Here is a 27755-nt window from a genome sequence, read left to right on the forward strand (position 1 = left end):
CGTCACATGGGCTGGCCCAGTGGCTCAGTTAACCCGGTCCTGAGAGGCTGTTTATCCTGATAGTGAAATGAGCTTTCCTGGGAAGCTCCCCTGCTGAGAAGCCAAGCGCCCTTGCTGTGGAGAAAGGTCTCTTTAAAGGGACGCTGGGACAGTGGTTGAGGCAGCCTGGCGGCCTGCCCTGGTTCCGGGGGCAGTGAGGCAGGACACAGGTTAGCAGGGACCGTCAGGAGACCCGGTTCGGAATCGGAGCTCCTGGCTTCAGTGTGAACCGTCAAGTTGGGCTTCTCAGTATGTTTCATGCTTCAGGACCATTCCTACTGGATGAAAACACACAGCTGTGAAACCATATCCTGTGATTTTGGGGAACATTTTTTACTTTAGACTCAAGGCTCAGGTGGTGGCTGCATCACAATTGTTAATTATTTGGTGGGCCATGACTTGTGCAGCCAACAGGTGGCCGTGGCCCTTGCCACACGCCCATGTGGGAGATGGTGCTGCTGGCCCTGCTGGACAGCCCAGGGACGCCGTGGGGTGGGAGCGGGGCGCAGGATGGCAGCCGCCGGCCCCGCCCTAGCAGGTGAGCTGCGTCTCATTGCCGCCACGCCAGAGAGGTCTTGGACTGTGGGATTCACTCGATTTGGCTTTCCCAAAGTTGGTCCATGTTTTCTTGCTCTAGCTGTGTTACCAGGTTTAATCCTAAGTGAATCATGGTGGGATCTCTTAAGAGTGTTGTTAAACCAGCAGTGTTAGTCTGCTGCTGCCAACATAGATAAGAGTTTGGCTGATACCGCCTGTTACAGAAGTGGGACCAGGAGAGTGTTTCAGGGCCACCCTGTGGCAGCCAAGGGTCAGGTGGCACTTTATTTAGTGTCGGGACTGTCCTAAATCCTGAAAGGATCACGACTGAGCTCTCTCAGTTGGAGGTTTCCTTTGTCCTTGTGCTATTCAGCCCCATCTTAGGGGCTTCTGGTTGCCCTGCACATGACCACGTGGCTTAAGTCAGCATGTCCTGCATTTTGTAATTAAGAGGCACTTCTGGTGTCACTGCACATGACCACGTAGTTTAAATCTGCACGTCGACTCCACAGCACAAGTCTTGAGAAAGCATACTGCGATTTAGGCTGATTTATTTTCCAAACCTAAGATCTTCATTTCGTTTTAGAGAAACTAATGCTTTCATAACTGTTTTAGCACATTTCTTATTATTTCAGTCATCTGTAAACAAGCGCTGAGGACTTAGTGGGAGCCCCAAGCTTGGGAGTGTGATGAAGGAAGTGGGTCTTTGGCTCCAAGGACCTGGTGGACTGAGGCAGTATGGGAGCACCCAGCCGGGCAGGGGAGGCCCCGCCCCGCACTCCCGCCAGCCCCCAGGCTTCCCCCCCCAACACGCCCCTCCCGTGTGCTGCCCCGCCTCCCCTCTGCCGTCCTCCAGGGCACCTGCTGGCATCTGAGATGCATTTCGCTTTTCAGTCTCTGGTGAGGGCCGGGAGCTTGGGTTTGCTGCCTTATGCTTGGGCCCAGGGCAGTGCCTGGCATGGGACGCAGCCGCTGAGCATGCACATGTGCGCAGGTGGTGAGGGCTCCTTCCACCCAGAGGGGCCAGCAGGGCCCGGGCTCGCTGAGGCCCGCAAGGAGGCAGGACGCCGAGGCCTTCCAGGGGGGCAGAACCTCGACGCCTTGGTTTTGTGTCTTAAAAAAAATCTGTGTTTAAGCACTGTCCAGGAGCGGCTGAAAATCCACTTTTTCTGATATCTTCGTACTACTGTTTTTAAAGTCACACTCGGTGTCTTAGGACAGCCGTCGGTGCGGCTGACTGGTGATGCGTTCTGTTCCCTCCACTGTGAGGTCGTCAGGCGCCCTGGGTGCGGGCCCTGTGGCCCTCCTGCTCACCGCGCCGTTCCGGGGCTCTGACGCTCCTGTGTGTGCACGTAGGGATGCTGGGTGGAGCTTGTCAGGTCCAGCCATGGGTCAGGAGACAGTAAAAAGAAAACTGCCCCTTTTTTTCCCCTTAGGTTTTCTGAAACTAATCCACACCCCATAAAGGAGGATGTAGTAAAAAGCACCCAGTTAAAGAGTAATAGACCAATGCCCACTATTCCCGTTAGTAGAAGGGAGGAGCTGCCTGGGGTCAGTCCCACTTTCACTCCGCTTTCCCTTCAGGGACCTCCTGCAGCGCATCCAGCCCTTTCAGGGCAGTCATCTCCTCGCCTTTTTTTTTTTTTACCACCTTGTTAGTTTGCACAACTGAGAAATACGCACAAAGCTGACGTGGTGAGGACAGGGTTTGCTGCCAGGGGTGAAGGTTCCCAGGAGGAGGAGAGCCTTAACCTGGCTGTGGGTGAGGGCTGATGCCAGCTTCTCAATTTTCTGAGGGCCCCGTGGACGGTGGGTGAGCCAGGTGTGCAGTGAGCCCCAGGGCACAAGCTGCCGTGTTGGCAGGTGGGTAAGCCAGGTAAGCAGCGAGCCCCGGGCACAGGCCACTGCGTTGGCAGGTGGGTGAGCCAGGTGTGCAGTGAGCCCCAGGGCACAGGCCACCGCGTTGGCAGGTGGGTGAGCCAGGTGTGCAGCGAGCCCCGGGCACAGGCCACCACGTTGGCAGGTGGGTGAGCCAGGTGAGCAGTGAGCCACAAGCCACCGCATTGGCAGAGGGGTGAGCCAGGTGAGCAGCGAGCCCCAGGGCACAGGCCACCGCGTTGGCAGGTGGGTGAGCCAGGTGAGCAGCGAGCCACAAGCCGCCGCATTGGCAGAGGGGTGAGCCAGGAGAGCAGCAAGCCCCAGGGCACAGGCCACCGCGTTGGCGGGTGAGCCAGGTGAGCAGCGAGCCCCAGGGCACAGGCTACCGCGTTGGCAGGTGGGTGAGCCAGGTGAGCAGCGAGCCCCAGGGCACAGGCCACCGCGTTGGCAGGTGGGTGAGCCAGGTGAGCAGCGAGCCCCAGGGCACAGGCCACCGCGTTGGCAGGTGGGTGAGCCAGGTGAGCAGCAAGCCACAAGCCGCCACATTGGCAGATGGGTGAGCAGTGAGCCCTGGGGCACAGGCCACCACGTTGGCAGCCGACCTCCGCAGAAGGCTGCCCAAGAGCCGTTTCTGCTTTCTGCCTGCAAGCTCACCAGGCCACCTCCATCTCGAGACCAGCACAGCCCCTTCTGCAGGGGGAAGTGACTCTTCTCGGCCCGTCCTGCCTTGATAGGAGGGGGAGGGCAGGGGCTCCACAGGGACGTAGGGGAAGCCAGGGACCCCGGGACCTGCCGTGAGCCTCCCAAGGCAGAGGGGCCCCAGGCACGCAAGCCTCCACGTCTGCCCTGAGGACCGGCCTGCCCTCCCCGCTAGCCCTCACCCCTCCCAGCCGGCCCTCCCCCACCTGCCCTCCCCACCTGCCCCCCCCGCTGGCCCTCCCCCCTCCCAGCTGGCCCTCCCCGCTGGCCCTCCCCACTGGCCCTCCCCCCTCCCCGCCGGCCCTCCCCCGCCGGCCCTCCCCCCTCCCCGCTGACCCTCCCCCGCTGGCCCTCCCCGCTGGCCCTCCCCGCTAGCCCTCACCCCTCCCAGCCGGCCCTCCCCCACCTGCCCTCCCCACCTGCCCCCCCCCGCTGGCCCTCCCCCCTCCCCGCTGGCCCTCCCCGTCCCCGCTGGCCCTCCCCCCTCCCAGCTGGCCCTCCCCGCTGGCCCTCCCCCGCTGGCCCTCCCCACTGGCCCTCCCCCCTCCCCGCCGGCCCTCCCCCCTCCCCGCTGACCCTCCCCCGCTGGCCCTCCCCGCTGGCCCTCCGGCCCCAGTGCCCAGCTCTCCTCTCCCTCCTGGGCTGTCACCTCTTCGGCTGTATCTGACTCATTTTACTGTTGACCTCACCCTCTAGTAATCTCTTTTTTCAAGGAGGTATCAGGAAATGAACCCGGGACCTCGTGCATGGGAAGCAGGTGCTCAGCCACCTGAGCTACGTGCACTCCCCTCCAGTCATTCTTGAGACAGTGGTTACAAGGGAAGTAAATGCTTTAAGACCCCCCATGTCTGAAAGTAGCTTAGTCCACCCTCCTTCTTGAGCAATAGCTTGGCTGGGCAAAGAATTCTAGGTTGTAGATGATTTTCCCTCTGAATTTTAAAGGCTTTGTTCAGTTTCTTTCCATTTTTTGCTGTTGGGAATCTGAAGCCGCTTGGATGCCTGATACTTCACATATAATTGTTTTTCTCCAAACTCCTTGTCTCCAGTGTTGGGAAATTCACAACGATGTCCCTTGTCATAGGTCTATCCCCCCGCTCCCCCCATGCTGGCTCCTGCCACCCAGAGGCTCCTGCCCGTGACTTCTGGGAAATTCCTAAAAATGATTTTCTTTCCTTGCATTTTCTTTCTCTCTCGAACTCCTGTTATTCGGCGTACGACCTTCTGGGCTGCGCTCTAATTTGCTCGTTTCTCTCCCTTTAAAGCCGTTTTCCTCCACCTTCTGGGAGACTTCCAACGATCTCCCAGCCTTTTGTTGCCTTTTCCTTTCCGTAAGGCTTCTCCTGTGCCTCGAAGTTGCTTAGGGCTGACCTCTTGGAGGCGCTGCACAGCCCTTAGGACACCGTCGTGGTCAGCTCGGGATTAAGTGCGGAGGCTGCCGGCACTGGGCGCTGCCGCGACCTGGAGCTTTGCTGTGGGGCGCTCCGGTGGGCTGTGTCGGGGAATCTCCCCGTGTCAGGAGCTCGGTATTGCCTCACCTGGGAAGTTCTCGTTCCACCTGGCACAAAGGCCCGGCAGGCGTGGTCCTGTGAGCCGGGTGGAGGCGGCGGCGCCCTGGGTGCCGAGCCCGGCTGGCGAGGGCTTAGCCAGGCGCCCAGCTCCCTGCTGGTGGAGGGGCGCCAGGCCCCGGCTGTGCCTGTGGTGGCGGTGCACGGCCCCGCACCCTTCCCACAGAGGAGACTTCTGGAGTGGAGAGGGAAAGGCACCTAGGGATGTGGAGGGGCGGGCACCCAGGAATCATGACTCCTTTTCGAACGACGTCCGCCCTGGCTCTCCCATCTGCTAGCAGGCTCTCCCCTCCACTGTCCACCCCACTTCCAGAGGCACCTCGCCCCGTGGCTCCCCTGACTTTGAGGGTTCCGCAGTGTAAATCCGGACGGCTCTCGGCGCTCCCTGCTGGCCCGGGAGGAGACCGCGGGCCACACGCTTCCCAGCCCCCCGTTCTGGCACCACCTCCTCCCCGCCCTGTCCTGTGGTCCCCTCCGTTGCTGTCCCTTTATGAGGTTCTGCGGGGGTTGGGCGACGGCAGCGCTGGCTGGGGCGTTGCACCGGCCATCCCAGGTCCTCCGTCTCCATCCTGTCTCATGCCCGCCCCTGCGGGGACCTGACAGCATGAGGCCAGCGTGTGGTGGTGGGACGGCTGCTTCACCTGGCTGCAGCGAACCCGGGGACCCTTGACTCCTGACAGCGGACTGAGAAAATGTCCTCCTCGCCTTTCTCGGCCACACTCAGTGGCTTGGGAGGCGTCTCTGCAAAGCAGTTTGACCTCAGCTCAGAGAGGGCTTGGTCCCCAGCGGCCATGCTTCAGCCCCTTCCAGCCCAAATCCACCCCATGCTGCTCCCAAGCCTTCTCAACTGGCACCCCTGGCGCCTGTTTATTGTCGACATGCTTGGCAAAACTGTTCACCACTGCCACACTTTGTTTCCCTGTTTAAAAAGTGTCCTAAGATTATAGAGCAGTGTTTAGAAATAGTAGCTGTGCTAGTCCATGGCTGAGAGTCCGGGGGGAGGTCACAAAGGGGATGCGCACTGTTCAGGACAGTCCCCACCACGGGATAAGAGTGCAAGTCACTCTTTTATTCTGAGTTTTTAAAGTAATAATATATAATCTTCTGAAAATGCATGAACTAGAGAAGAAAACACCCTTATTACCACTTGGGTAATCATTTAACCTTTCTCTATATGTCCTTTCAGCTTTATCTTTCCATATATGTGTACATTTACATATATGTCATGTTTATGAATTTTAATGGCTGTCTACATTTGTGATATTCACATGTTCATAAATGTGCGATTAAACCTGTATCCTTGATGTTTCCATGTTACTCTCCCATCCACGGGTTTTAATAACTGTGCTCTCGTCGGCGTGGCAGCCTCTGTTTACTGATACTCCCGACTCTGTGGCCATGCAGTCGCCGTCACGACTCGGCTTTGCTGTCATAGTGTGAAAGCAGCATAGACAGTGGGTCAACGAATGAGTGGGGACTTGCAGCCCCAGATTTGGCCCACCGACCGTAGTTGGCCAACCCCTAGATTTTTTTTAACACCTTAGTTTGAGATAATGATAGATTCAGAGAGAGCTGCAGATGCACAGAGATCCCACGCCCCCCTGGCCCCGGTTCCCCCAGTTGCCGCCGCCATAACTCGGGAAGCGCAGCAAAGCCAGCAGCGGCACCGTGCAGCGTGCACGGGGGTCTGTCCACCTCGTCGCGTGCGCCGCTCCCACAGTCCAGGGCAGAGAGACTCCTTGGCCCAGAGACCTCCCCGGCTCTGGCCTGCAGAGGCAGGGCCCTTAGAGGCTGGCGGCCGGAGGGAAACCCCTCGTCTCATGAAACGAAGGGGGCGTTAGGAAAGGGACCCCAGGTGAGGCCCAAGGATCCTCCTCCCCGTGGCTGGCGGGAGGGAAGGGTGTGAGGCCGGCCGGGCGGCCCCCCACCAGCGCGGCGGCGTGCTCACCGCTGTCTCCCCACTCTCCTGCAGATGGCAGTCAGGAATTGTTTCCCTGTGAGGTCTGCGGAAGACGCTTCGCAGCAGATGTTCTGGTAAACATAAAGCCCCTCCGCTAAACGAACTGTAAAGGCAGCGACGATTAAAGACAGATGTGCAGGGCGGGGGCGAGGCCCGGGCCCTAGCCAGGCCCAGCGCGGCGGCACCTCGGACCGTCCTGCGGGGACGCAGGTGGAAGTGTTTGGCACAGCCAGCTCTTTCTGGAGCGGTTTTGGCTCTCTCGCCTTTCCCATAAGCATCAAAAATCCCAATTTCAAGGTCAAGGCACCAGGGAAATTAGCTAGTCGAGAGGAATGAGCGCTGGCGCTTGGACATCTGGAAACTTGGCTTTTAGCTTCAAATTTGTCACTAATTCCATCAAGTCCTTTAACCTTTTCTGTTTTCTGCTTTGACATATATAAAACAGAACCCTCTGGCTCCAAGGGTTTTACACAGTTTGCACAGAATAACACGTCGCGATGCAGAGTCCCGCTTACCGGATGCTAAGTCCCCTGACAGATGGCGATAAAGTTGAATTACAAGCTTGATTTATTTCAAAATCAGGGGCTCAACGTGGCATTAGACCCCAGCATTATAAAGGGAAACCCCGATGTCTACAAAGAAAGCGGATTAGAACAAATCTAAGATGATAATGAACATAGCTGTCAGCTGGCCTCCTCGAACCCGGGACCGGGTGGGCTTGACGGCTCTGGGCTGGAGCCCTCGCTGCCTGCGGGCAACGCGCTGCCGAAGGCGGCGGGTGCTACTGCCCGCGCAGTCTTTAAAGGGGGCTGTCTGCTCCTGGAGCTTGGCCAGGTGTAGCACTTCCTGGTACAGGAAGGGGCTCAGGGGGCCTGGGCGGCCCTGACCCTCGCATCCGTTGCCTGTGGTGGCAGCTGCCACCATGGCCGGCACTGGCTGCACCCCACCAGGGCGCCCGGGGCTCCGGGGGCTCCGTTGTGGAGAGACCCCCAACGTCGAGGGCATCTGTGGGCTCTCGAGGCTCAGGTGCCGAGTGCTGGGTCACGCGCTCCCCCTGCCCCCCCCCCCCCCCCCCGGCATTCCTGATGCCTGGCTGCTCAGCCAGGCGCAGTGACCAGTCCTGGGGGGCCCGGACCCAGCAGGCAGGCCAGCGACGGCCCTAAGGTGGCCCGCCGCCTCCACCAGAAGGGAGGGATGTTGGACTAACCCCCCCGCGACCCCCGCCAAGAGGGCCGCCAGGCGGAGGGAGGCGGTCGGGGAGCGCAGGACCCCGGAAGGCAGGCTCCCCGGCCGCCGATGCCTTGGTCACCCTCGTCCAGCACGAACCTGGGTGGGAGGGCGCGGGCTGCCCTGTGGGGACTCAAGAGGGGCGCGGGCCTGGCACGAAGGTCAGCCGGGCCCTCGTGGCGCTGAAACTCCCCTCCTCGCCCGTTTCCAGGAAAGGCACGGGCCGATATGCAGGAGACTCTTCAACAAGAAGCGCAAACCTTTCAACTCCTCCAAGCAAAGAGCGCAGGGCACCGACCTCCCCTCCCTGCGGGCAGCTCTTCCCCACAAGGTACATGTCTTCCCTGCAGCCCCGCAGCCCACTGAAGCCTATTTGGGGGCTGTCTGGTGTCATCGTTGCCTGACAGTGCAGTGGGATGTCGTGGAGGAATAATCCACCTTTACTGGTGTTTTGGGTTTTGTTTGTCATCTTGCTCACTTATATTCCCAAATGTATTTCGTATACTTTCTAGACCTGGCAAAAAGAATCTCCTTTATTTTTTATTAGACTAGCATTCAGTCTAGCAGTTCATTTGAGAGAAAGTCACTTTTAATCTTACATTTAGTCGTCCTTTAAGCGTTGTAGACTTGTCTCTCTGATTTTTATTTTGGGTTTTCCCTCACTATTATGACTTACACAAGAGCCTTATTTTCTAAACCTCTTTCAACAATTCTTTAGACAAACAAGTTTCCACTGTACTGGGGAGAGGGAGTCTAGGGGAACTCTCTGTACTTTCTATGCAATTTTTCTCTCAATCTAAGACTGCTCTGTCCAAAAACAAAACAAAACTAATCCTTCCTTTTCCCAAATTTCATATCCCTGTTTCCGGTAAATTCAAATCCAAGCTTAAAAAACTGTAATGGAAAGGTTTATAGTGCCATGGGTGTTGATCGCTGTTTCACTTCTCAGCCTCCACCTGTGAAGAAGTCTAGCTGGAGGCAGCAGCACCGGGAGTTCATTGATGCGATTCGGTCGGCGAAGCAGTGCACCTTGGCCATGAAGGAGGGCCGGCCTCTCCCAGCTCCCCCGCCTCCGGCCGCCAACCCAGGTGGGTGCCACTCGGGCTCGCTTCCGGGCTCCCCTCCTGACCAGTTAGCGCTGTGCTTGACCTCTGCCCAAGCCGTCCTGCTTCCTTCTTACGCACTCTAGCGCTCACAGGCACATGTGAAGGCCGCTTTAGCATGCACCTTCTATCTGACCCTAATTGTTTTCAATTCTCCTTAAAATGAAGCTCAGTCTCGGAGAGCCCCGCCGTGCCCCACACAGCGTCCCCACACAGCGTCCCCACACGTCCCGAAGGCCAGGGCTGCCCCAGGTCAGAGTGCCCCGTGCCTGGTGCAGCACGGGACTGAGCTCCTCAGAACCTCGGCCTCCCTTTCCTGTTCAAGCAATCTCACGAGGGACCGTGCAGCAAGAGGGTTATGCTGGACTATGACTGATGCCTGGGGTTACTGCCAACAACAAAATAGATGCACTGATAGTAAGGGATGCTAGTTCTAATTTTGTGTGTGCTCTACAAAGTTCAGAAATTATACACACACACATATGTGTGTGTGCATGTTAACATGCACACAGTAGCCAGCAACCTATAAAAATACTGGGCATGCAAAGAAGCAGGAAAATGTAACCCATAATCAATGGTAATAGCAGAGATGATGAAATAAACAGATTTAGGGAAACGGACTTTGGCCCAGTGGTTAGGGCGTCCGTCTACCACATGGGAGGTCCGCGGTTCGAGCCGGGGGCCTCCTTGACCCGTGTGGAGCTGGCCCATGCATGGTGCTGATGCGCGCAAGGAGTGCCACGCCACGCAGGGGTGTCCCCCGCGTAGGGGAGCCCCACGCGCAAGGAGTGCCCCCGTAAGGAGAGCCGCCCAGCGCGAAAGAAAGTGCAGCCTGCCCAGGAATGGCGCCGCCCACACTTCCCGTGCCGCTGACGACAACAGAAGCAGACAAAGAAACAAGACGCAGCAAAAAGACACAGAAAACAGACAACCGGGGAAGGGGAGGGGAATTAAATAAATAAAAATAAATCTTTAAAAAAAAAGAAATAAACAGATTTAAAACAGCTCTCACAAATGTGAAGGACCTAAAGAAAAATATGGATATTGTGATTAAGAAATGGGAAATATCAAAAAGAGAACTCCTAGAGCCCTGCCAGGTAAGATAACTACTTTGCACTGATGAAGCACTTGCATTCCTAATCAGTGCAAGAAGATTGTAGTGATTGCAGTAGCAGGCCAAGATTCCTACCAACTACAACTAGAAAGCTGAGCAAATTACTCAAAAGTGACCACTACCAAGGTCTTGCAGGATCAAGATTCTGGAATTAAGTGAGGGCATGAATAGAAGAATATTTGGTTTCTAGTTAAAGTAAAATACCTGTTAATTAACATAATCATGGTAAAGGTGTAGAAGTAAAAAGTAAAGTACTAAAGTAGTTAAGTTCATTGACTTTGCAACAGTAAGTACAGCAAATTTAACACACTGCTTCATTATGGAAATTAATTAGCATCAGCTAATTAGAATATCTAAAACAAAATTTTACCAGATGCCCTTTACAACAGATTAGACAGGATCATTAAACTTGAAGACATAGCACTGAAAACTAAACTGCGGGGAGCCGGCTGTGCCTCACTCAGCTGGGCTCCCACCCACCACAGGGGAGGCCCTGGGTTCACGTCTCAGGGCCTGCTTGGGCAGGCGGGCTGGCCTGCACTCCATGGAGCACTGCCCAGCCCTCAAGTGCCACAGAGAGCCAACTCAGCAAGGTGATGTAACAGAAAGAGAGACAAGTGAAAACACAGAAGATCACCCAGAGAATAGACAACAAGCAAGCCACAAGGGGGGGCGGGTAATAAATAAAAATAAATGCAGACATGCAGAAGAACGCAAGCGAATGGACACAGAGTAGACAGCAAGCAAGCTGCGGCGGGGGGGGGGCTGAGCACTGGAAGTATAGCTGGGGACAAAGATAAACCGCTTCGGTGATGTGAGGGACAATCAGGTGGTGAACACAAGCTCAATTGGAGTCCAGGAAGGAGAGGAGAAATAGAATGCAAAAAAAAATTCTTTGAAAAACTGGCTATTTTCCAAACTTTAGGAAATATATAAACCCAGAGATCTAAAGCTCAACAATCCCAGAGCAGGATAAACACAAAGAAAACCACATAAAGGTAAATCTTAAAAGACTGGAAGAAAAGGAAAACAACAACAACAACAAAAAACAAAAACAAAAGAAAAAAACAACTGTCAACCTAGAATTCTATACCAATAAAAATATTATTCAGAGATGAAGACAAACAACATTTGCAGATGAACAATGAGAGAGAACTCATTGTCAGTAGACCTCCATCGTAGTAAAAAATGGTCAAAGGAAATCTTTCAAGTGGAAGGAAAATGATTCCAAAAGAAAACTAAGATCTACATAAAGGTATGAAGCCACAGATAATGGTGAATATGTGAGTGAATATCAATAATCTTTTTTTCCTTTTTGCTTTAAAAATAAAATTGACTAGGAGCAATTGCATATTCTGGGGATTGTAAAATAGAGATGTGAACTACATGCTTAAAACAGAAGCATGTTGTTGTGAATGAAGGCTACATTCCACATGAGCAGGAACAACACTAGATGAAGGTGGACTATTAAAAGATGCCTACTGGGAAGTGGATGTGGCTCAACCAGCTGGACACCCGCCTGCCACGCGAGAGGTCCAGGTCCAGTCCTGGTGCCTCCTAAAAGAAGATGAGCAGACACCACCCCGCCACAACGAGCAGATGCCACGAGCCAGTAAATGCCGCAGCCTGCAGGAGTGGACATGGCTCAGGCTGTTGGGCACTCGCCTCTCATGAGGCAGGCCCCAGGTTTGGTTCCCGGTGCCTCCTGGAGAAGGCGAGCAAACAATGACAGAGAGACAAGAGCGGGCATTAATTAAGAATAAATCAGTAGACCTTAAAAAAAGCACACCTACTGTAAACCCTATAGTAACATCTTAAAAATATTGAGGTAGAGCTAGTAAGGCAATAAGTCAGTGGTGGAATAGAGAGAAAATGGAAAAATTCCGTTCCAAAGAAGATAGGAGAAAAGGGTCAAGGAACAGATGGGAAAAAGAGGATACATAGCAAGTTATAGACTTGACCCTAACCATATGGATCATTATATAGAGATGGTCTAAATACTCCAATAAAAGGTAGAGATTGTCAGACTGAGTAGTAACAGAATATCCAACTATACTTGTCCCCCTCAAACAGAACTTCAAGGAAAATGAAACAAAGACTGACAAAACTGGACAAAGTAGACAATTCCACATTTATATTCGGACATTTCATCCTTCCTCTCTTAGTAACTGATAGAATAAGCAGTAAAAATCAGTAAGGACATGGAAGACTTTGAACAACAGTACTAGCCAGTTTGACTTAACTCCTAATACTGGGATATGACACGAGCAACAGTGAATGCCCCATCTTTTTAAGGACACATGCCACGTTCACCGAGAGGCCTGCAGGACCACAAAAACAGCTCCACCTGCATTTAAACGGACTGACATCATACAGAATTAAAGTTTGAACTGAATAACAATGAAAACATATCAAAATTTGTGGAATTCAAATGAAGTACTGCTTAGTGGGAACTTTATATCTGTAAGTGCTTATATTAGAAAGAAGAATGGCTTCAATTAATTATTTCAAGCTTCCATTTCAGGAGGTTAGAAGAACAATTAAACCTCAAATAAATAGAAAAAGAATCAGTGTAAGTAATCATATTAACAAAATATTTTTAAAAGCATGAACGTCTCAATAGATACAGAAAAAAGCCTTTGACAAAATGCAACTCCCGTACATGTTAAAAAAACAAAAACCCTCAACATAGTAGAAATAGAAGGGAAGTTCCTCAGTGTGAAAGGGCGTCTTTGAAAAACCTAGAGTTCACGTGATGCTTAATAATGAAAACTGAACATTTCCCTGCAATCAGAAACAAGGCACGGCTCTCCACTCTGATCACATCTGTGCTGTAAATTGTAGCCAGTATAATAAGGCCAAAGACAGAGAGAGAGAAAAGCATAAAGATTGGAAAGGAAGAAGTAAAACTCTCTTTACAGAGTGATCATGAATGTACAACTGTAGAAAATCCTAGGGAATCTGCAAAACTACTAACATTAAAAGTGAACTTAAAGGAGTTTCAGGACGTAATGTCAATACATGTAAGTGAATTGCCCTTAGTATACTAAGTATGAACAGGTGAAAAATGAAATTTAAATTACCATTTACAGTAACATCAAAAAGCAATGAATACTTAAGGATGTATTTAACAAATACAAGACCTGTAAAGTGGAAACCATAAAACATTGCTAAGAAAAATTAAAGAGGACCCAGGTCGATGGTGAGACATGCTGCTTCCGTGGACTGGAAGGGCGGGTGTAAGTTAAGATGTCAGTTCTCCCCCAGGCGATCTAGGGGCTCAGCGCCTTTCCAGGAAAAACCCCAGCAAGTTTTTGTGTGTTTGTTTTTTGTTTTTGTTCATTAGTTTATTTGTCAAGTAGCAATTGACCAGTTGATTCTAAAATATATATGGAAACCCAAAGGACCTGGAATAGCCAGGATAATACTGAGAACAGAACAAGACTGGCAAACTTAGACTCTCTGATGTGAACACTGACAGAGTGACAGCAATGACGACAGTTTGTGAATTGGTGTAGGGTAGAGCTCTATGTCAGTGGAAAAGAAGAGAGAGTCTAAAAATAGCCCTAGGAATTGCCCTCTCTGGGCAGCTGGTTGTTGACAAAGACGCTGCAGCCCCCAGCGGGAGGAGGGAGAGCCTTGGCACAGGGCTGGGGCAGCACAGTGACACCTGCCCTATACTCACACCACACGCGAGGATTCACTCCAGATGGCTCATGTCTAAGTATCAGGCCACAGCTCTAAAACTTTTAGGGAAAAAAAAGAAAACCTTTTAGGTTACCAAGATTTCTTAGGCAGAATACAAAATGTGCTAACAGTTAAAAAAGGACTTGACAAATGGGCTTCGTGAAAATTAAAAATTTTAGTATTTGAGAGACACCACTAGGAAAATGCAAAGGCAAGCCCCAGGCTGGGAGAAGATAACCTGACAAAAGACTTGGAAGAAGAAGAGAGAAAGAGCTGGTACAGCAGTGAGGAGGTGACAGCACAGGAGGCAAAGGGCAAGCCGTTACGGGAGAGGAAAGGCCACCAGGGAGCGGCTACTGAGCCCCGAAAAGGTGCTGGGCCTGCAAACTCAAATGACACGCCACCAGGTGCCGGGGGAGTGGCCAGGGGTGACGCTTGGCAGGGCGGAGTGGCGAGGGTGCAGGGCCGCGGGGGCACGGGCGCGGCCACTGCAGCAGAGAGGTCCCCGGCTGGCTCCCCGGGGCTGGGGAAGGCTGCACTGCTCGCTCCAGCAGCCTCCCTCGCGCCGCAGGACTCCCAGCCACGCCTGCCATCGAGCAGGTTGACAGCCGGTGGGACATTCGCCAGCTGGAGCCCCGGCAGGGAGCGGATGGGAGCGCTGCCTGCAGGACCTGCGGGTGGGGGGGCGGGGCGCAGCGGCGTGTGCGGGCCGGGAGAGGCGCCCGGAGGCATTGACACGCGGGATTCCATCCGTGGGAACTTAGGAAACTGGAAAAACGCCTCTGCAGCTGCGGGGCGGGGGACCAATGGCTGCAGGGGGCGCGAGGGGCCTCTTTCCAGGGCAGTGAAACCCGCGGGACCTTCCCTGCCAGTGGCTCCACCCGTGGACACGCTGCTCGGCACTCGGGACCTGTCCGCTGAAAGCAGGCGCTTCCTGCTGTGTGTCAGGTCCTCTCCAGAGTGTGTTCTTAAAAATGTCATCCTGCTAGGAAAACCCTCTGAACTTCTGTACCAGCGCCCAGGCTCCGCGCTGCCTCCCTCTCCTGCGTGCTGATGAGAGCAGCTTAAGGCGGGGGCGCCTGTGGGCGGCCAGGAGCAGAACCGGCGCTGGGGGACCTGCCTGCCCCCTCGCCCGAGGCCGTGGCTGGGGGCCCTGGCTCGGAGCAGGAGTTCTGCGTTCTGTGATGATTGCTTCTTTAAAAGAAAGTTTTCCCAGCACCAACTACAGTTCCAGTGAAAGTAACAGCAGAGGACCTGAATCTCTGGACTGACCATGTGATAGCCAGGCCCTGAGCCTCACAGACTTCAGCTCCTACCCTCTGGTTTATTGGACTTGCCCCACTCAGCTAGCATGGAGCTGAAGAAGATCAACCACCACACCAGGGAGCCAGGAGTGCCTACAACTGAAAGTAGAATTGCATCCATCATCCATGTGGAATCTAAGCCCCCTTTTGTAACAGATGTGAAGTGGACACAACCATTCCAAGGTCCACAGGATGCAGGATTAGAGTGGACTTACTGATATTCTGTTCATGAACTATTGTGATTAGTAATCGAAGAAAATGTGGCATTGGTGTGGAGAAAGTGGCCATGGTGGCTGCTGGGGGTAGGAAGTGGGAGGAAGAGATGAGATGTGGGAAAAAAAAGAAAGTTTTCCTTTTGCCAGGCATCAAGTACACCGTTTCTCTTTGTCTTTTATATTTCTTACGCTGAAATACCATTTTCTGGTTCTTTCCTGTGCCCTTAGAATTGTATCCACCAGGCAAAACAATTAGCAGGTCGTTTTCATCCCTATTAGATCACTTCATCTGCGCAGGAGCTTGCCGTGGCCGCCTGATCTCAGGCTTCAGCACCAGCCGTTCACACCACTGGCCACCGAGACACGCAATGTGGCCTGGAGGGCGCGGGCGACCAGGAATCAATGGCCAAGTTTTTCCAGCAGGATACCCTATTTTCATGACTCGGTTTTTGTGACTGCATGTTGTTCTAGTCCCTGCCTTCTTAAGCAAGGTTGCCGGGGATTCAGGTTTCCGGGGTGTCACCAGTTTGTGGGGGCAGTGACGAGGAATAGCCCCTGTGAGGTCCGAGACGTCCAGTCACGCGTCCCCGGCAGCCCCCAGGGCTCCACAAAATGCTCGCCTTTTAGACGACACTTGCTTTCTCCTTTAATTTTCTAGGAGGTCTCGCCTAATCCCCCAAATTCCGCCCGGGGCCCTGGTGGGAGAGAAATGCGCCACCTGCGCTGTTGGCGGCACAAAGCCCCATGGCAGGGTGGCAAGAAGAGCCTGGACAGGAGGGCTGGGCGCTGCCCGCCCTCGCTGGGCCCGGGTGTGACTTGTGGCAGCCGTGTTCCTGGTGCGACACCTGACTGGCCAGTGGCCCCGAAGGTGGCAGCCATGTTCTAGAAGTTTCTGACAGCACCTGGGCCTGTTGGTTTTCTGAGCAGCATCACTCTTTTGGCCCCCAGAGCCCACCCTCCTGGGCCTGGCTCCCCAGGTGGCTCGGCCTGTGCAGGGGGCTCTGCAGGCCCGAGGACCCGGAGGCGGGGCCAGCTCAGGCCTGGGGCCGTGCACGGGGGCTCAGCCCGAACCCGCCCCGAGCCTGCCCTCTGCTCTCCTGGGCCTCGCTCCCCGTGTGGAATTCTTAGTCCTGGGGCCCCTCGACGAGCAGTCGCGGCCCCTGGTGTAAAGCAGAGGCTGGCGCTCAGCCTTCGTTCCATGCGGGGTTAAGGAGCAATGCCTCCTTCCAGAGTGTGGCAATTCCAGTTCTTACAACTCTTACCTTCCGGGAGTTTTCATTCTAGGAGAGGGTTTGTTCAAATGGGAAACTCCCCAAACCTTAGAGGGTGGCCTTGGGCAGCCCCTTGGCTCTGAGGCCGCGCGGCCGCACACGCCAGCCCCACCTGCGGAGGCGGGGCCGCGCCCAGCCCGGGCTCCCCGCGGGCTCGGGGCGCGGGGTCTAGCCCGCCGGGGAGCTGGGGCTCTGCTGCGTGGCCCCTGCTGGCCCTGAGGGGCCCAGGCCGAGCGGAGCAGAGCCCTGCTGCGTCCCCGGCCCTCGGCCTGGCTGGGCTCCCGGCGCCCCCGGCCCCAAGATGACCTTGGACTTCCCTCACTTCCCGTTTCCCTCCCCGGCCAAGTATGTCTGGTGATTGCAAATGAAAGACAAATGTGGAGAGTGGACACTGCCCAGAACCCCGAGGTCCTAGTGCCGGCGCAGCTGCCCGGGCGCCGGGTCCAGCGGCCGTTCTCACCTCCCGCCCCCCCTCCGCCCTGCCACCTCCCCCCGCCCACCGCTGACCTCCAGGGAAGGACCTGCCTCCCCTCTCGGAGGGGAAGGGCCGCAGCTGCAGAGGCCGTGTCCCTGCCGGGGCCCTCCCCTCCCCCTGCCCTCTGTCCCTCCAGCGCCGACTCTGGGAGCCAGGAGGGCCCCTTCACGAGGAGTCACCGAGCAGCCGCGGGGAGGGTGGGTCCAGGGGCAATTCCCCCAAGGAGCAAATAAGCAGGCCGCACCCCCATGCTCCCAGCGTTCTGGACCCCGTTGTTCGTGTCCAAGCCGAGTCGTGTCCAAGCCGAGTCGTGTCCTACTTACACATTCAGCACCGTCCACCCATAGCTGGTTTGAAATGGCAACTGCAGACGACAGTCAGTGCCTGCACTGCAGGATGTCACTGTCACACCTCCATGCAGGTGATGTCAGCGCCTGCACTGCAGGAGGAGGTCACCATCACACCTCCCTGCAGGTGACGTCAGTGCCCGCGCTACAGGATGTCACTGTCACACCTCCCTGCAGGTGAGTCAGCGCCCGCGCTGCAGGAGGAGGTCACTGTCACACCTCCGTGCAGGTGATGTCAGCGCCTGCACTGCAGGAGGAGGTCACTGTCACACCTCCGTGCAGGTGACGGTCAGTGCCTGCACTGCAGGAGGAGGTCACCGTCACACCTCCATGCAGGTGATGTCAGCGCCCGCACTGCAGGAGGAGGTCACTGTCACACCTCCGCGCTGCCCGAGGTCACTGTCATCCCTTCCCTGCAGATTACATCCAGTGCCCGCACTGCAAGAGGAGGTTTAATGAAACAGCCGCCCAGAGACACATCAGTTTCTGCAAGGACCAGCCTTCTCGCCGAGTCTTCGATCCAGTGCAGACAGTGGCCAAGCTGGCATCCAGAGCACAGGTAGTCCTCTCCCCAGGTGGGGAGCCCCTGCCCCTGCCCCTGAGCCTGACCCTGAGCCTGACCCCAGCCTCACGCCTAGAATAGCTCATAGCCTAGGAAGTGCGAGTGCCGAGACCTGATGCGGTGACTGATCCCTCAGGGCAGCCTGCGATCCCGGGCCCCCGCCACGCCACACGCCGGGCGCCTGGCAGCCTCGGCCGCTCTCCTCCCCGGTTTCACTGCCATCAGCTTCTTCCGTGGCTTTTTCTCTCGCTCTTGGTCTGAGTTTCCTTCTCTTCTGGAGGACTGGGGCAGGACTCACCCCCCTGGATGAAGAGGGTCACGCCTTAAGTGCTACTCACCAGAAGTCCCTGCTTGAAACGGCTCCACACCCAGGAATGGCTTAACTTCAAGAACACGCTTTCCTGGGGTCTACACAGCTTCAAACCACACTCCACCCTCTGGACCCCCAAAATACATGTTCTTTCCATATGCAAACGCAGGGGCTGGGCGGCAGGTAGAGCAGCCCCTGTCGGGGCCCTGGGCGCCCGCGCTGTGGCCGGGGTCTCCAGGGAGGCCAGGTGGCCGTCCCCCGACTTCGCCTTTCCTGCCAAGGGCTGTTTTTTCCCTCTGGATTCAAAACGAAACCATCTTCAAGTGCGAAGGAAACAAAAAGGCCCCCTACCAACCACCGATGAGACCGCCCTCCTTCCCCCGCGCTTCCCCGGGTGCCCCCGGCCCGGGCCTCGGGGTGGGCTGGCAGCGCCGCGCCACACGCTCGGCGCCCGCAGGGCCCTGTGGGGCTGGCCCCGTGGGGCGGGCAGCCTGCGGGGGCCGGTCCAGGAGGGGGCCCAGCCCAGCGCCTGCGCCTCCCGGGGTGCTGGTGGGTGGAGGGGACCCGGCCCAGCACCCTGTGCCTCCCTGTGGTGCTGGTGGGTGGAGGGGACCCGGCCCAGCACCCTGTGCCTCCCTGGGGTGCTGGTGGGTGGAGGGGTCCCGGGTCTGCCCCTCGCACCTCAAAGTGCTGGTGGGTGGACTTGCTCCCGGCCCAGCTCCTGCGCCTCCTTGGAGGGCTGGTGGGTGGAGGGGTCCCGGCCACGTGCCTGTGACTCCTTAGGGTGCAGAGGGGTGGGGGGGGACCTGGCTAGGACCCTGCCTCTCCTTGGGGTGCTAGTGGGTGGAGGGGGACCCAGTACCTTGCACCTCTCCTTGGGGTGCTTGTTGGTGGAGCGGGACCTGGTCCCGCGCCCTGTGTATCTCCTTGGGGTGCTGGTGGCACCACTTCTTGGGCTACTGGTGGGTGGAGGGGGACCTGGCTCAGCGCCTGTGCCTCTTCTTGGGGTGCTGATAGGTGTAGGGGGACCCAGGACAGCGCCCTGTGTATCTGTTTGGGGTGCTGTTGGGTGAGGGGGAACTGGCCCCAGTGCCCTGCACCTCTCCTTGGTGTGCTGGTGGATGGAGGGACCCTGTCGGGCACCTGCACCTCCTTGGGGTGCTGATGGGTGGAGGGGGACCTGGCCAGCGCCCTGGACCTCTCCTTGGGGTGCTGGTGGTGGAGGAGGACCCAGCACAGCGCCGGCACCTCTTCTTGTGTTGCTGGTGGGTGGAGTGGGACCCGACTCAGAGTCTGCGCCTCCTTGGGGTGCTGGTGGGTGGAAGGGGACCCCACCCAGCATCCTGCACCTCTTTTTGAGTTGTTCGCCAAAGGAGTGGGACCTGGCACACCAATGGACTCCTTGGGGTGCTGGTGGGTGGAAGGGGACCCGGCCCAGCGCCCTGTGCCTCCTTGGGGTGCTGATGGGTGGAGGGGGACCCAGCACAGCGCAGGTACCTCTTCTTGTGTTACTGGTGGGTGGAGTGGGACCCAGATCCGCGCCCTGCACCTCTCCTTGGGGTGCCCGTTGCGGGGAGGGGAGCCCGGCCCATTGCCTGCACCTCACCTTGGGGTGCTGGTATGTGCAGGGGCACCCAGCACAGTGCCCTGCCTCTCCTTGGGGCGTGTGTGGGTGGAGTAGGACCTGGCCCAGTGCCCTGTGTCCTCCTTGGGGTGCTGGTGGGTGGAGGGGCACCCGGCACAGAGCCCTGTGACTCTCCTTGGGGTTTTGTTTGGAGTGGGAACGGCCCAGCACCCTGCACCTCTCCTTGGGGTGCTGGTGGGTGGAGTTTTACCCGGCTCAGGACCTGCACCTCCTCGCGTGCTGCTGGGCAAAGCGGGTCCCGGCTCATCACCTGCACCTCTCCTTGGGGTGCTGATAGGTGTAGGGGGACGTGGCCCAGTGCCCTGTGACTTCTTAGGGTGCTGGTGGGTGGAGGGGGACCCGGCCCAGCGCCCTGCCTCTTCTTGGGGTGCTGCTAGCTGCTGGCCGGGGACCCTGCTCCCAGCACCGTGCACCTCTCTCCTAGGGTGCGGCTCAGGTGGGCCCCAGAAGAGAGCCGACGGTGACGAGGGCCGTGGGAGCTCTGCTGCAGAGCAGGGCGTCGGCCGCCAGCGCCCCCGCCAGGCCAGGTGAGCGCGCAGGCGTCGCTTTGCAGGTGGGGTTGGCAGGGGCTGTGGGCGCTCTGGGGTCCGTCAGGGTAGGAAGGGCTGTGCCTGTGTCGCACATGGGGGGTGCCCCCCGCAAGGGCTCTACCCACCGTCCTGCGGGCTCCACCCACCTTCTGGGGGCTCTACCCACCATCCTAGGGTCTCTGGGTGCTCTACCCACCGTCCTGGGTGCTCTACCCACCCTCCTGAGTGCTCTGCCCACCGTCCTGCAGGCTCCACCCACCCTCTGGGGGCTCTGCCCGCCTCAGGGGGCTCTGGGGGCTCTACCCACCTCGGGGGGCTCTGCCCATGGCCCCCGCCTGCTCACTGCTGCGGGCCTGGCCGCCTCCGGGTTGGCACCCTGGCTCTGGGGAAAGGTACGGGCTCGGGACCCAGTGCTCGGCCGCCGCACAGCCGGGGTCGGGTGGCGTCTGCTGGGCCCCTCCCTGAGACGAGCGGCTTGAAAACCGGGTGCTGGTCCTCACCGGCCGCCGCGTCATCTCCAGGGCGTCCTCGAACGGGGCGAGAACTGCCTGACGCCCTCCAGGTGACAGCACCGGAGCCCTTACGCTGTCCTAATTTCTCATCATTTGCTTTTCCATCCTTGGCCAAAACTGGACTAGACACTTCCAAAATTTCCTCACAGTCCTGCCAAGTCCTTAGCTGTGCCTTTGTCTGTAAGTTACTGTGGCAGCATATATACAGCAGACTCTCCCACTTAAACCCGTTTCACATAGACAATTCAGTGTGTCTTTATATTCACAAGGTGGCTCGACCGTCCCCACCACCCATTACCAGAACTTTCCATCACCCTCAACAAACCCTGTGCCCACTAAGTGTTAACCCCCCACCCCACCCCGTGCCTGTGATCTGCTGCCTCTGATTCTGCGTATTCCAGTTATTTCACATATGTGAGATCACCGGTACTTATTCCTTTGTGTCTGGCTTATTTCACTCCTGAGGCCGAGATTCATGGCCATAGTTACTTGTATCAGAACTTCATTGTTTGTTTAGGGCTGAGTAATACTCCCTGCTGTGTCCAGGCCACATTTTGTCTGTGCGTGCATCAATCGAGGGACACTTGGTGGCTTCCCATTTGGGCAATCATGAACAAGCCGCGACAAGTGGCTGTGCCTCCCTCAGGTGGCCCCAGCAGCTTCTTCAGATAAACAACATTTAAAAAATCAGCATGTGAGAAATTGAGGCTCTTCACAGAACACTGGAAAATGGAGAAAACAGCAGGGAAAAAAGAAGCTCCCTAACCGCTGCCCCGCCACCGCTTGGTGACTTCCCTTCCCTCTGCCTTCTGCCGGCCCCCAGCCCCCACCCAGACTCCTCCTCCCTGGGGTCCGGGTTCCTTGGGAATGGCCCAACATGGACGCGCGTGGCCAAAGCTGCTCCTGTCCCCGTGGGTGCCCTGCCCAGCTCTGGCCTGGCGCTCCCCCGCCTCCAGCCTGAGCTCAAGGGAGCCGCATTGACCGCCTGCCTTCCAGCTGGGCAGCTGGCAGGGGGCAGCGGGGGCAGCTGGGCAGCTGGCGGGGGGCAGCGGGGGCAGCTGAGCAGCTGGCGGGGGGCAGCGGGGGCAGCTGGGCAGCTGGCGGGGGGCAGCGGGGGCAGCTGGGCAGCTGGCGGGGGGCAGCGGGGGCAGCTGGGCAGCTGGCGGGGGGCAGCGGGGGTAGCTGGGCAGCTGGCGGGGGGCAGCGGGGGCAGCTGGGCAGCTGGCGGGGGGCAGCGGGGGCAGCTGGGCAGCTGGCGGGGGGCAGTGGAGGCAGTGTGGGGAGCTGGCGGGGGGCAGCAGGGGCAGCTGGGCAGCTGGCGGGGGGCAGTGGGGGCGGTGTGGGGAGCTGGCGGGGGGCAGCGGGGGCAGCTGGGCAGCTGGCGGGGGGCAGTGGAGGCAGTGTGGGGAGCTGGTGGGGGGCAGCGGGGGCAGCTGGGCAGCTGGCGGGGGGCAGTGGGGGCGGTGTGGGGAGCTGGCGGGGGGCAGCGGGGGCAGCTGGGCAGCTGGCGGGGGGCAGTGGGGGCGGTGTGGGGAGCTGGCGGGGGGCAGCGGGGGCAGCTGGGCAGCTGGCGGGGGGCAGTGGAGGCGGTGTGGGGAGCTGGCGGGGGGCAGCGGGGGCAGCTGGGCAGCTGGCGGGGGGCAGTGGGGGCGGTGTGGGGAGCTGGCGGGGGGCAGCGGGGGCAGCTGGGCAGCTGGCGGGGGGCAGCGGGGGCAGCTGGGCAGCTGGCGGGGGGCAGTGGAGGCAGTGTGGGGAGCTGGCGGGGGGCAGCGGGGGCAGCTGGGCAGCTGGCGGGGGGCAGTGGGGGCGGTGTGGGGAGCTGGTGGGGGGCAGCGGGGGCAGCTGGGCAGCTGGCGGGGGGCAGTGGGGGCGGTGGGGGAGCTGGTGGGGGGGCAGCGGGGGCAGCTGGGCAGCTGGCGGGGGGCAGCGGGGGCAGCTGGGCAGCTGGCGGGGGGCAGTGGGGGCGGTGTGGGCAGCTGGCGGGGGGCAGTGGAGGCGGTGTGGGGAGCTGGCGGGGGGCAGCGGGGGCAGCTGGGCAGCTGGCGGGGGGCAGTGGAGGCGGTGTGGGCAGCTGGCGGGGGGCAGTGGAGGCGGTGTGGGGAGCTGGCGGGGGGCAGCGGGGGCAGCTGGGCAGCTGGCGGGGGGCAGTGGGGGCGGTGTGGGGAGCTGGTGGGGGGCAGCGGGGGCAGCTGGGCAGCTGGCGGGGGGCAGTGGGGGCGGTGGGGGAGCTGGTGGGGGGGCAGCGGGGGCAGCTGGGCAGCTGGCGGGGGGCAGCGGGGGCAGCTGGGCAGCTGGCGGGGGGCTGTGGGGGCGGTGTGGGCAGCTGGCGGGGGCAGTGGGGGCGGTGTGGGGAGCTGTTTAGATGAAGGTGTGGCCCTCCCCGCACCCTCCCAGAGAGGCTCTTGGCCCCGCGGGCGACCGGGGGACGTGGCTCCTTCTCGAGGCCGGGGCAGAACAGGGCCCTGCCGTGGCGGTGGGGACACAGGCTGTGTTTCGGGACCCTGGTCTGGGGCAGCTGGGGCAGCTCTGCTTTAGCCCGGGGCCAGTGGTGTCGGGGCGGGACCGTCCCTGCTCCGGTGTCCCCCTTGGTAGTGAGTGTCAGGGTCCCTGCTGCCCTGCACAGAGGGGACTCCCTCAAGCATCCCTCAGCATCTCCCCCAGGAAACCGCCCCTGGAGCTGGCTCTCGGCGGCCTCCGGGTGGCCTGGCGGGAGCGCACGGTGTTTGGTTCCTCCCCTCAGAATATGCCATTAGCAAGAGGTCCTGAGCAGACCAGCCCTGCCCCCAGGCCCGGCCATCTGCCCCTTCCCTGCGCCCGAGGCCCTCCCCTGAGGCACTGCTGGGCCGGCAGGAAGAGCCACAGGCCCAGGGGAAGAGCCACAGGCCCAAGGGAAGAGCCACAGGCCCAGAAAAAGAGCCACAGGCCCAGGGAAGGAGCCACAGGCCCAGGGGAGGAGCCACAGGCCGAGGGGAGGAGCCACAGGCCGAGGGGAGCTGGGAGCCCCGTCTGCCGCAGGTCAGACTCCTGGGGTTCACCTCCAGGAGTGGGAAGGCTAGGCTTGAACTCAGCGGGATTTCGGTCTTTCCTTTTACTTTCCTTGCTGTTTTCCTTGCTGTTTTCCTTTGACATAGTAACAAATCTGTTTATGTTTGCAAAGGATTAGCGGTGGACCCGGATCCTGGAGCGACTCTCAGACGAGGAATTACTGAATCTCCTAAAGAAGAGTAACTCCTGGGGACCAGGTAAGCTGGCAGCCTCCAGCCAGGCGCTGCTGGCCGTGTGGTGCCGCCGCGGGAGCCGGACGCCCCGGGCTGGGCCGTGGAGCTGCTCCGGCCAGCCGAGCAGCGCCACAGCCCCCAGCTCCTCACCCAGCAGGACAGGAGACCGGAGGCACTGCTGCTCGGCCCCCTTTTGCCAACTCACTCCCCCAAAAGGGCAGTTCCCCAAGACGGGCACGGGAGACGGGTTCCTGTGACACTGGCGCTTGATTTTTGATGGTGTGAAGTGTCGGTATAAATTTAAAAATTACAGAGCTCTGTGAATTGAACGTGCTCACCGTGGAGACCATGAAGTTCTGATGTGCTTTTTGTCCTGCTTGCAGACCGGTTCCCAGAACGTGCCGATGGCCGCGCGCCAGGGACGCTGCCGAGGGCACGGAGGCACCTGCTCGCCTACTCACGCCTGCTCCACGGCGCCACATGGGCCACGTGAAAACTGGCTCCCTATTGCCTCCTGACCTGTGCCCTTCAAATTTCAAAAGTTCATTAAAAACCTCATCAGTCTGTATGATAACACTTGACTTAAAGAGTCACTTTAATTTTTTTTAATGGGCATTTAACAAGTTTTTTAAAAAAATGTTGCTCTGATACAGGGAATTCCTGTGATGCCGGCCTGTTGACGGCCCTAGCTGTGTCCCGGCAGCGCTGTGAAGCCACTTCAGCACGTTTTTCCAGTGGACGTGAAGCCGTAATTAGTGACGTCCCTGTTCTAAATGTCCACCCGCACAGCACAGTGGGGGGCCCCAGGCTCCTTTTCAGAACTCACTGCAGTGGAGCGGACAGCCAACAAAGACCTTCCCCGTAAACTTCCCGTAAATTCTTCTATACTTACACTTTTTAATCTAAGAACTTTATTTTTCTTGAACTCAAGAAAATTTTGGTTAGGAAAGGTGGGCTGTTTTCCTGGCTGACCTGAAGGCTACACGCGTAGTGCGGCAAGCAGCGCAGGGGCCGCGTGCCAGGCCTGCTGCAGGTGAGCCAGGCGCGTGCAGGGAGAGCGTGTGGAGAGCTCAGCAGCGCGCCTGGCACGGGAAAGGCCGGCGGGGAATGGGAGCCGGCCCAGCCCGCGCCACAGCACCTGCGCCCCCAGCGCCCCACTTCTGGCCCAGACGCCTTTGTAGGGCGCCTTTCTCTCCCCTCCCCACCCTGCTTACCTGTGAGACAACGAAAAAGCCTCATCAGGTTTAAGGGGTGAGGCTTTTGGAAGGCCCCTGGTGCTGTGAATTTAACAGAACCGTCTGAAGTCATAATTACTTTATTAAAAAAGAAGCCAAGTTTTTGGTGTGTGCTGAGCAGAGGTCAGTGCAGTAGCCACTGGGGCCACAGTGAGCCGGCAGCACGTCCACCTCGGCTGGGGGTTGGTGGTGAGGGTGTCTAGAAAGGAGGCTGCCTGCATGATGGGTGGGTGCTGCTGTGGGCAAGGCGCAGTGTCCTGGAGAAGAGCGCCGGCAGGCACGGGGCCAGGGCGGGCCGGACACCATGCGCTCCTTTGCTAGGTCCCGGACGCACTGCGAAACAGCTGTGATGGAATAAAAACTACTGGTGACTTCCGTGGATGAATAAAAATGCTTTTATTTATTGGTGATTACAAACAATATTGAGAAACTTAAGCAGAGTAATATATGCCAGAAAAAGCAAAGGCTATTTTTAATATATATATATTCAAAATTCCAGTAATATTTTCTTAAATTCCCATTAAAAATATAATCAGTATTATTAAAGTCAGCAAAATGCTTTCCTTGAGCGAGGCCAGGCCTATTCTATCACCGACGCGGGGTACACAGCGATACCCGTTCTCTCTCGCAAGCGCGCCTGGCAGCTCGGCCTTGACGATAAATGCGGCGGGCGGTAACACACGTCGAGCACGTCTTGGAAGTCAAGCTAAGCGGGAAAAGGCCTTAAATGGTGCGCTCTGCCTTCCACAAGCAGCTCTGCTAAGACTAGGGGGTGGCTATGGCGAGAGCGGACGCGGCTGCGTCCAGCCCTGAAGGTAGGAGATCCCTGAAGCGGACGCCGGCCTGGGCGCGGCGCCGCGGGGCGGCGGGCCACGGGGCCCACGCGCGGCGGCCGCGGCGCTCAGCGGAAGGCGTGGTGGAAGTGCGGCAGGATGGCGGCGCCCGCGCCCGCGGGGAAGAGCGGCGCCAGCGCGGGCAGCGGCGCCAGGCCCAGGCCCACGGGCAGCGCCAGCGCCTGCTCGGGCGGCGCCAGGTGGCCGAGGTGCGGCGCCAGCGCGTCGCCGGCGCCCAGGGGCAGCGTGGCGGCCGCGAAGGTGCCGGGCGCGGGCGGCAGCTGCCAGAAGCCGAGCAGCGGGCCCAGCTCGAGCGCGGCGGGCGCGGGCGGCGCGGGGCTGGGCTTGCGGGCCGGGCCGGCGAGGGGCGCGCCGGGCAGGGGCACGAGTGAGGTAGGCGCGGCCTGGAAGAGGGCGGCCGGCGGGCCGGGCGGGGGCGGCGGCCCGGCGAGGGGCGGCGCGGGCCCCGCGCCCTGGCCCAGCAGCTCCTGCGGGTGCGTCTTCTTGGTGTGGCGCGTCAGGTGGTCCTTGCGGCCGAAGCGCTGCGCGCAGAACTGGCACAGGAAGTCCTTGCAGCCCGTGTGCACGACCAGGTGGCGCCGCACGTCCTTGCGCGTGTGGAAGCGGCGCTCGCAGTGCTCGCAGCGGTGCTTGCGCTCCCGGGGCCCGCCGGCGCGGGCGCGCTCCTGCGCGTGCGCCTTGAGGTGGTGCAGCAGCCCCTCGGGGCTGGCCAGCTCGCGCCCGCACACGCCGCACGTCAGGTCGCCCTCGCTGGCGGCGTGCAGCGCCAGGTGCCGCTTGTAGCCCAGCGCCGTGAGGTACTTCTTGCCGCACTGCTCGCAGCCGAAGGCCAGCTTGTTGGGGTTGTGCGTCTGCAGGTGGTTCTTGAGGTGGTCCTTGCGGTTGAAGTTCTTCTCACAGTGCGGGCACTGGTGCAGCTTCAGGGCCGAGTGGGTGGCCATGTGCCTGCAGGGGCGGCAGGGGCGGGGGCGGGGAGGGCGGTCAGGGGCGCGGCCTCCCCGCTCACCTGCCTGTCTCTCCAGACCCCGTCACACCGGGCCGCAGTGGGGACAGGAGCGCCAACGGCACAAGGCCAGGGCCGCCCTGGGAAGGACGCGTCCTACGTGGCGGAAGCGCCCTTCCCGGGGTTAGATGACGCCCTGGGTGTCCAGGGGCCACTCTGCCTTCTGGACAAAAAGCCAGGGACTGGGCCCTCCTGGGTGGGACCAGGACCCCAAAGGAGGGTGCTCAGGAGCCTCCCAGATGGGCCTCGGGGAGAGCGTCAGTGGACACCACGTGCCGGCCCCCCACCCCGAGCCCACACTGCCACCCCCCTCTGGCCTAGCTTCCTTCTCTGCACCCCTGACGAAGGGCAAATAGTTTATAATTGGCAAAACCCGAAAAGATACATTCTAGGAGAGCTAAGCTGCAACATGTCAGCTCTTCTTTGACCTTCGTCCTTAGTCTTCGCTTCCGGGACGCGCCGTCG

At 58.8% G+C, this 27755-nt stretch overlaps 2 protein-coding genes across 5 annotated transcripts in view; one reads left to right on the plus strand and one right to left on the minus strand.

Annotated features, from left to right (window-relative positions):
- The first annotated feature begins 476 nt into the window (after positions 1-476).
- ZC2HC1B (zinc finger C2HC-type containing 1B) lies at positions 477-24772 on the plus strand. The gene is made up of 8 exons (XM_058307589.2): positions 477-577; positions 6691-6752; positions 8117-8236; positions 8855-8993; positions 17841-17980; positions 20363-20465; positions 24138-24222; positions 24582-24772. The coding sequence occupies exons 1-7, from the start codon at positions 550-552 to the stop codon at positions 24206-24208; spliced, it is 663 nt and encodes a 220-aa protein (XP_058163572.1). The 5' UTR covers positions 477-549; the 3' UTR covers positions 24209-24222; positions 24582-24772.
- Positions 24773-25812: 1040 nt separating this feature from the next.
- PLAGL1 (PLAG1 like zinc finger 1) overlaps positions 25813-27755 on the minus strand; it is a 57606-nt gene continuing 55663 nt past the window's right edge. For all 4 annotated transcript variants that reach the window (XM_058307588.1, XM_058307587.1, XM_058307586.1 and 1 more), the window contains one exon: positions 25813-27232. In XM_058307588.1, the coding sequence (XP_058163571.1) occupies positions 26335-27232 (898 nt within the window). In that variant the 3' untranslated portion in view covers positions 25813-26334. The remainder of the gene's footprint in view (positions 27233-27755) is intronic.

The sequence above is a fragment of the Dasypus novemcinctus genome, chromosome 11 (assembly GCF_030445035.2).
Source record: "Dasypus novemcinctus isolate mDasNov1 chromosome 11, mDasNov1.1.hap2, whole genome shotgun sequence".
Taxonomy (NCBI): Eukaryota; Metazoa; Chordata; class Mammalia; order Cingulata; family Dasypodidae; genus Dasypus; species Dasypus novemcinctus.

Bases quoted from the DNA above. Each gene is read 5' to 3' on its own strand.
- ZC2HC1B (XM_058307589.2), top strand. From the start codon at position 550: ATGGCAGCCGCCGGCCCCGCCCTAGCAG. The intron at 8,237-8,854 runs GTACATGTCTTC...TTCACTTCTCAG, and splicing joins GGGCAGCTCTTCCCCACAAG to CCTCCACCTGTGAAGAAGTC. The intron at 17,981-20,362 runs GTAGTCCTCTCC...CCTCTCTCCTAG, and splicing joins AGCTGGCATCCAGAGCACAG to GGTGCGGCTCAGGTGGGCCC.